Source organism: Kryptolebias marmoratus, linkage group LG11, assembly GCF_001649575.2.
Source record: "Kryptolebias marmoratus isolate JLee-2015 linkage group LG11, ASM164957v2, whole genome shotgun sequence".
Lineage (NCBI taxonomy): Eukaryota > Metazoa > Chordata > Actinopteri > Cyprinodontiformes > Rivulidae > Kryptolebias > Kryptolebias marmoratus.
Genome location: NC_051440.1, coordinates 929,289 through 937,732, shown reverse-complemented (window position 1 = coordinate 937,732; position 8,444 = coordinate 929,289). Strand labels below are relative to the sequence as shown.

The 8,444-nt window shown below is 39.3% G+C and overlaps 1 protein-coding gene across 3 annotated transcripts in view; it reads right to left on the bottom strand.

Moving 5' to 3' along the window:
- bcar1 (BCAR1 scaffold protein, Cas family member) overlaps nt 1-8,444 on the bottom strand; it is an 89,655-nt gene that overhangs the window by 48,667 nt on the left and 32,544 nt on the right. Inside the window, exon 1 of one of the 3 annotated variants that reach the window (XM_017433908.3) lies at nt 5,662-5,994. The exons of the other annotated variants lie outside the window; for them this stretch is intronic. Coding sequence (XP_017289397.1) covers nt 5,662-5,673 — 12 coding nt within the window. The 5' untranslated portion in view covers nt 5,674-5,994. Of the gene's footprint in view, nt 1-5,661; nt 5,995-8,444 lie in introns of those variants that run through there. 3 annotated transcript variants of the gene reach the window in all.

Sequence of the window (8,444 nt, the reverse complement as noted above, 5' to 3'; positions counted from 1 at the left end):
GCTGTCCTTTCACGCAGAGGCCAGTGACAGTCACGTGCACTGCTGCCAGCCGTTAAGTTTTGTTTTGCTCCATCGGACTGCCAAAACGGTAATTGTAACATTTTTTCTTATCTTATCCTTAATACTACTATGTGTGCGCGTGCGCACGCAAGCGTGTGTGAGTGAGTGAGAGACGGAGAGAGAGAGAGAGAGAGAGAGAGAGAGAGAGTGTGTGTGTGTGTCTGAAGAACGCTGATGAGATATGAAATAACCAGTAGCCAATTGAATAAGCTACCCTTTTGGATTTATATATTTGTAAATCTGACTCTCAGTGCCTCACCAACCATGAACCTCACCGCACGTCACTGTTTTGAACCCATGCAGTCAGTATATATGTATCCTTATAGATACTAGTCTAAAACTATTAATAGATTTTATTTTTGCTGACAGCCAAATAAGCTTCCCTGCTCTTGAAGCAAAAGGAGAAACTTCTCAACCTCCTGCAATCACTCAACTCTTGGCGTTGACACGTACCAGGCTCAGACTCATTACTGCAGGTGTATTGAAGCAGACGCTGCTTATATGTAATACAGTGAAAGGACAGCCTAACCAGTTGGTGTTTTTCAGCAAACATAAGAAAGTGTCAGATTACTTTCAGAGTTTAATGCCTGACTTCAAAAGGAAAGCATTTTTACTTTTTCTTTGGATTTGAATTATTCAGAAAACATCCACAAATTCCCAGATCTAACCACACCAAAACAATAATAATTATAATACCTAGAACTGCAAGTAGTTGTGATCAGTTACAGCATAACATGACACTTATCTTCTAAGCTTAAAATAACAAATTTAAATTAAACACATGGAAAAATTGCATTTTTGAACATACAGCAGCAAAGTAAGAGCTACCTGAATCAACAAAAATTAATAACGGAACCAAATTTATATGAAATCCTTCTATATTTTTTAGTCAGGAAATTGTCCCGTTAGTTTGCATGGAGGGGCGGGACTTAAAAACTGTACTGGAGCCAGCCTTTAGGGGGCACTACTTCTTTGTGTCATCAACTTCCAGCTTCAAGTCCTGTCTGTAGTTATAATATATATCAATAACGGGTTTCCCCCAGAAAAGAGGCTAAGCCTGGTGGTAGGTGGCCGACCGCCGGCCGACTGCCGGTTGTGCAGATGATTTATTATGTGATATTGTAAGATATTTGTGCCAAATATTTACACAACTACAGTTTCACAGAAAAGCTCGTTTGAAATACTTTTTTTAAACAAAAATACAATTGAAATAAATACAAATTGTTTGCACCTAATTTGAATCCTAATTTAAGTCACATTTACAAATAAATTAAATAACAAATGAAAAAGTGCAAACAAAGCACCAACACACGTCTCACCTCAAGGCCAATGAATAACAACAGAGAACTCTGAAAAACAAACAGATGCGGAAACATACCTAATGCTGAATTTAATAGCATCATTTTACTGGTAAACATGGATAATATTTTCACTAAGCACAAAACATGCTTACCATATTCGGTCTTGTAAAGCCACCTGCTGAATTTCAGCTCAACTAACCAATTTTGGTTAAACCCGCTGTTCCATGTTTATTGCTGTGGCTCCGACGACCTGCTAACTTCAGCAGTAGCTGAAGGAGGCTCGGCCTCAGGGCTCATTAGAGTCCCGCAGGGCACCGCGAACAGCGCTGACCTGAGCGCGCGGTCCACTCCAAGTTACTAGGAGGTGCACAACCACGTGACGATACACCGTGCGGGGCCTACGTGCAGGGGTGGGGACAGTCCAATTGTGTCACTGTTGGCGTGCGTAGACTCGTGCGGTGAGGTAGATAAAGGTAGCGGTTTTGGAGGTGCGGGTGGAAAAAAAAACGTGTATATAAAATGATGTATTTATAATAAACAAGCGGAGCTTTGCCTGGCGGCCGGGTCAGCAAAGCCTGGCGGCCCGCCAGGCTTATCATACACTGGGGGAAACCCTGCAATAAGTAAAATACTAATACTCTACTGATATTTTAAAAAAGTGATTTACAAAAACAAAAGTTTCAACTGGTAAAAGACAAATGTTTTCTGTCATATCTGTACTTTTATTATTTTTTAACAAAATAAAACATCCTCTAAGAGGGGTGATTTTGTATATTTTTGCACCTCTCTAAGTAAAGACTCCTTGGTGATACTAGGGAAGTCCTTTTCATCAAAGCAACTGTGTTTCCAGGTCCCATTAGCTTCTAAAGCCTCTATTTCAGTGGGCTGCAGCTGTTAGAGATTAGTTACAAATTTTCACTTGTAATGGCCCTGAATACGTAACTTTTGATAAATTGTGACATTTTTGCAAATGAAAGAAATTGGAATTTTTTTTCTCCCAATTTAGTCAAAAAGTGTCTATGTAATTATGCATGAATTCTGTTTTTTGTTTCCAATCAGTCACAATTTGGTTTCATAGGTTGCCAAACCCTCTCAAAGATGTCTCAACAGTTTTCTCATTTCCTGACTCACTTAAGCCAGCATCTCACTGGGCTCTGACTGCTGGACTAGTTTGTGACTCAAAGTTGTAAGAAATGTGTGAGAAAATAGTTACATTTTCTGAATGTTTGTGACCAGTATTTTGAGAAGCCAATTTTTGTGTGCATGGCTTAGCAAAACTACTGTAGGCTGCACACATTATTTTCTTGACCTCTGCTGCTCACATCGCACCTGCCTCAACCTCCCTTACAAAATAATCACATGAAAATCCCATATGACTTTCACATGTGATCACATGTGATCACATTGGAATCACATGTGATTCCCACATTTCCACATGTGAAAACGTGATTTTTTTTGTGGATTATGTGATCTACATGTGGAAAATGGGAATCACATGTGGAAATATGTGATTTTTTTGTGGATTATGTGAACCACATGTGGAAAATGGGAATCACATGTGGAAATATGTGATTTTTTTGTGGATTATGTGAACCACATGTGGAAAATGGGAATCACATGTGATCACGTGAATTTCGTGGGATTTTTTTGTAAGGGCTGTTGTACAAAACATGGCAGCCACCCCTATCATCTAATCTGCTGGAGTACATTTCAGAAATGAAGATAGATAGATTTGGACAAAGTATTTAATAATTATTGTTTATCATCAGAGTGGTTTTCAGACCTAAATATTTGGTGCTGTAGCCTCATATGTTTTCTCTCATAGGGAGAGTTCCCTGCAGATGTCAAAATCCAGACAGCTAGAGCTTGACTTTTGAACATGTTCAAAAGATTCTGAAATGTTTTGAGACATTTTGGAGACTTCCTCACGAATACTGTTTAACAACTAGTCTCCAACAGTTGCAGCCCAGCCTTAGTTTCATACTAAAGTGTACTCCTACAGATAAAATCATAAACGTAGCGGCAGATGCTAAGGTGGGTACAAAGTGGGCTGGGGTAGGTACAACAAGGGTAGAGGTTGGCAACAAAAAAATGTGAACAGCCTAGAATAGTTTTGCAAGCTGTGCACACAAAAATAAGCCATCATTTTCTAACACTGGCCGCTGAAAACAGTTGCACAGCTCACTGGTTGCAAACACTCAGAATTCAGTTAGACTGTGACATAAAGTTTGCCAATTATCTCACAATTCTGAGTCTCCACAGTCACAACCCAGTGAGATAGTGATTTAAAGATAAGAGTAAATGTGGGTATTCTTCTATAAAATGCAGGGAACAGTCAGACAGTAATCATAGTGTCATAAAAAAAGGTAAAGTTAAATGTTAAAAACAGTTCAGGCACTGATCTGTCTCTGTAAGAGATAAACTATTATGTTGACAAACAGAAATAAACAGGAAAAGCTCGACAGCTTTGTACGGTCAGCAGGAAGCACTGACAGACAGTCGACTCACTGCTTTGCTATTTTATATTTATTTCTCTTGAAAGCTGGCATGTAATTACTTGCTAGCATTCTACTGTGTTTCAGTGTTTGACACATTCTTGACTGTGCTGTTACCCCCTTCCCACACACACACACTCACACATACTGTGGCAAGATATGAGCCAACACTCAGGCAAACTCCTTTAGGCCAATCAGAAAATCCCTGTCAGATTCAACATGAGCGTAAGCTTTCCCTGCTGCAGCTCCTCAAATGTGGAATGACCTCAGACAGACTCTTCTCTAGGTTAAATCCTTTCCTAACCCATCTCTTCTCCTTGGCTTTTGACACCGTGTGAAATTTTGGTGTTAGTTTATCATCGCCTGCCACCTAAAGGAAAGGTAGACAGGAATGGTTTTGTCTATTTCTGACTATTACCAAAACATCTCATGAACCACTGAATGGTCTGTAAGAAAAAATGTCAGGAAATAATCATTCATTGCACCTCTACAACTAACTTCTGGAGACAACTCAATTCACGATCACCACCACAACCAATTGACCTTAGAAAACACAAAAATTGCCATATTTCAGTCCATTTCACATTTATTGTGCTAAAAATTGGTGTGGTCATAGCCAAGACTCATTCACAACACATACTCCAAGTGCTACTAATTGCTAAAGATATTTGCTTAAAACTTTTGCATTAGCTGTTGGGGTCAATTGTGTTTGTCTGTTAGCAAAATATCTCAAACCAATGAACAAATTTTAATCAAACTTTCAGAAAGAAATCATTGGATGTACGCCTGTAATGAATAATTTTTTGAGTCATTCCAATTCAAGATAGCCACCACAGCTAATAAACATCAGCTCAACTTTCCAGATATTGAGCTGAAATTTGACATGGGAGCGTGACATTTTGTGTTCTTACTTATTGTGTTTTATCTGTCTTATTTTCTATTTTATGTCATGTTACTGCTGTTATGTGCTTTATTTATTGTTCTGTTTGACAGTTTAGTTGTGTTTGATTGTTTAAAGTGATATTAAGTACAGCTGAATGGTCTTCTGGCTGTCTTACATTGACTCAAGCATTTTTCTTTCAGCCTGCCGATCACCTTCTTCTGCCCTTCAGCCATAAAACCTTTATTTCCTGAGTCAGCACAGAGACCATGTTTATTCCCTTCCTCCTACTTTGGTGTTCTTTCTCTTTTTCTTTTGTATTTTCTCTGTTTAGAGCCAGAAGTCTTCCTAATTCTCTAACGTTGCTCATGTTTGATGAATTTATGACAAAAAGAAAAGAGGACAAAACAAAACACTAAATGAAGAAAGCAGCAGCTCTGCTCGAGTTCTGAAACACTGAGAAATAATCTACTCTGTCTCTTTAAATGCTTTTAATTAGTGTGCAGCACATATTTTCCATTTTTCATCCAATCAAAAGCCTGACTGAGGGTTCAGTATTAGTTTTTATCTTGAACTGTAGGGAAAATGAGACGAGCGCTTAGGAACTTTGGACTTTTTGTCCTTGCACATTTCATTACAGGATGGCCAAGTTTCCTCAACCTGTGTACACACACACTCCCTGCTGAGAGGAAACAAAAGTTAAGAATCCAAGCAGAAAAAAAAGTGAACTTCAGTTTCTCCTCCCCCTTCACATTTTTTGTCCTCAGGCACCCCCCCCCCCCTCCCCTCCACACACACACACACACTCACCCCGCCCGCCTCAGATGAAGTCCTGGTAAAACACTCAAATGTGAAACCAAAGAGAAGACAAACGGAAAGAGAAGCAAAGGACAGAGAAGCTGTGATTTCCCACCAGCAGACTCACCAGATAGTTCATTTTGTCCCTGCAGCACTGTGGCGAATGTTGGAACTCCAGGACAAGTTTTTAAGTCAGTCCCTCTGAGACACTTAGATCAGAGCCCCAAAAGATCCTCTAAAATTCCTCAAATTCTCCTTCTCCCTCCTTCCTATGCCGCTTGATTCTTTCCCCTCTGTCTTTTCTTCCGTCTTGTTTTCAGCAGTTATCCAGATCCCGACACATTCTGACCCTTCCTGATCTTACACAACAAGAATGAGACCGCTGTATGGCCCATTTACCAGAACCCTGCTGCACTGTCTTCCTCCCCTGGTCCCTCTCACCCTCCTGCCATAGGAAAAGAGGGAGGAGTGTGTAACCTGACATGTCACTTCCTGTGGGATCCAGTCTGACCATTTGCCCTCCCACTACAGCCTGCCTCTCTCTCCCCCTGGCTGTAAGAGGCTGGTGGTGTTATGGAACAGACTCTGATGCATGGTTGAAGACTATGTTCCACAATTTGATAAAGTAAAGACTGATATTCATCCTGTCATAAAGAGCTGCTGCAGGCACAGGCTACAAAGTACAAAGATAAAACTTGAGCTTGTTTGGAACTTTACACTGAGAAATCAGCCGTTTTTTTTCTACATACAAACAAGTGATCAATCAATCAATCAACTTTATTTATATAGCACATTTTAAGAACCACAGGGGTAGCCAAAGTGCTGTAGCCAAAGTGATGGGTTTGATGAGGAACAAACTGAAAGACCTTTATAGAGAAAAGAAAAGAGTCCACCTGCAAAACAAAAGGGAGATATTGGCCCTCCTAATCACCCACATCAGGAACCTGAACAAGAGAATATGTTCTTAAAGAACCTGGAGGCCAAAACTAATACTGGACTGCTTTATTTCTTGTGTGCCACTGGGAGAACCAGGTTCAGAGTGGAAGGAACCAGGTTCTGGATCAAAGGAACCAGGCTGAGAATGAAAGAACCAGGCCTTGGAACCTAAATAGCCCACCCCCCGCTCATGATGTGCATCAGCTGCCTGATGTCCATCAAGTCACTTGGAGACCTCAGAGTAACAATGATGCACTCATTTGTCTCAAGTACTTCTGAATTTCTGACTTCTGATGCCAACTTTTGCCTCATTCCTAAATTGTCACAGTCACTTACATTCTGCTGCTTTTGTTTTGATATAATTGAAATTTTCTTCTCCACCTCCAATTCAATGTTTGTGCACTTCCCCGCCATCACTGCTTCTGCTGGTTTTTAACAAGAGTTCCATTGTGTCTGATCTTTATCGTGTCAATGCCAACAATCCAAATGAGCATACCATACACCTACACACTTACACAGTAAACCTCCATGTCATGAGCTCTGAGTGACCTTTGACAACAGCCGCCTCTGTCAGACTGACCTACAAATGGCCCCACACAAACTAACACACCAGAACAAGAAGTCCCGAAGCAATACAAGATGTAGGCCAGTGACAATCTGAATATGTTGATGGTCTCTGCTGGAGAAGCAGCTTCATGTGTTCAACATCATTTCAGGATAAGACTCAACACTGACATCTTTCTGTTTATATTGTGCGTGTCTTGCATGTTGTCTTGGATTTACTTTGGAAAATTCATCCGGGTGCAGTGAAATAAGACTTTAAAACCAGGATCTCATTGGGCTGCAACTGTTGGAGACTAGTTAGTGACTCAGAATTGCCATAAAAAAGGCAAGTTTTCAGTTGCAGTCTCATTGAATTCTTTATTTATGCATTTTTAAGTGAAATGTTAACATAATATCAATAGATCGAATATTACAAAACATTACAATACGAACCACAGATATAATGGTAAATATTTCTGTAAAGAACCCTATTCCATATTCAAATGCCCAACTAAACAAAACTATAAATAATAATAAAACAAAACAACTAAAACAGTCCATGACACTTAAGGCAAAGGCAAACAATTAATCTAAGACAATGATTTTCAGGGAGTAAAGATAAAGGATAAAGTATTGCCACACCTTCAAAATGTCATCAATATCATTGAATTTTGCGACCAATCAACCAACAAGTTGTGATTTTAATGAAAACCATGGTCTATTTTCATCTGCTTAGCCTACAGAACTGAATTCTAGGCTGTGACATTATATCTTTGCCCACCTTGACCTACATCGAACCTGAATGTACCCACCTTGGTCGCTGCCCACACATTTAAAATTTAATCTACTGGTGTACACTTCTGAAATGAGGACAGACAGATTTGAACAAGTTTTTAAACACTCTTTTTATTAAAACATACTATTTTATGTCAACAACAATGTAGAAACATAATAAGAACCTCTGCATGGAGGGACAGCTCCAAAACACATGAGAGTAATTTGCTGAGACCTGTTGGCATCGTTCCCACAGAGAGGACACTGTGTCAAATACTGTTGTGAGCCTGGTTTTAGTATATTGAGCTTGATACAGGATCTGACATTGCAATGAAACTGTGCCGAGCACAGATTGAAGATCTGTGTACCCTCTTAACATCTCCCCAAATATCATCTGAAATTTGAAGGTGGAAAGTAGCAAATTACATTTACTCAGATTACTATAACTGAATATGAATTCTGTGTACTTTGTACTTTTTAAAGAAATTAATCCAATCTATACTTTTACTTTTACTTGAGTATGTTTTTTTTAAGTATTGTACTTAGTCACATTTGAAATCCCATCTGTTACTGAGTATAAAATGTGAACATAAACATGTGAATTAAAATTAGGATGGTAGAAAAAAAATGCATATCCTTTTTTTTTTTTTTTTTTTT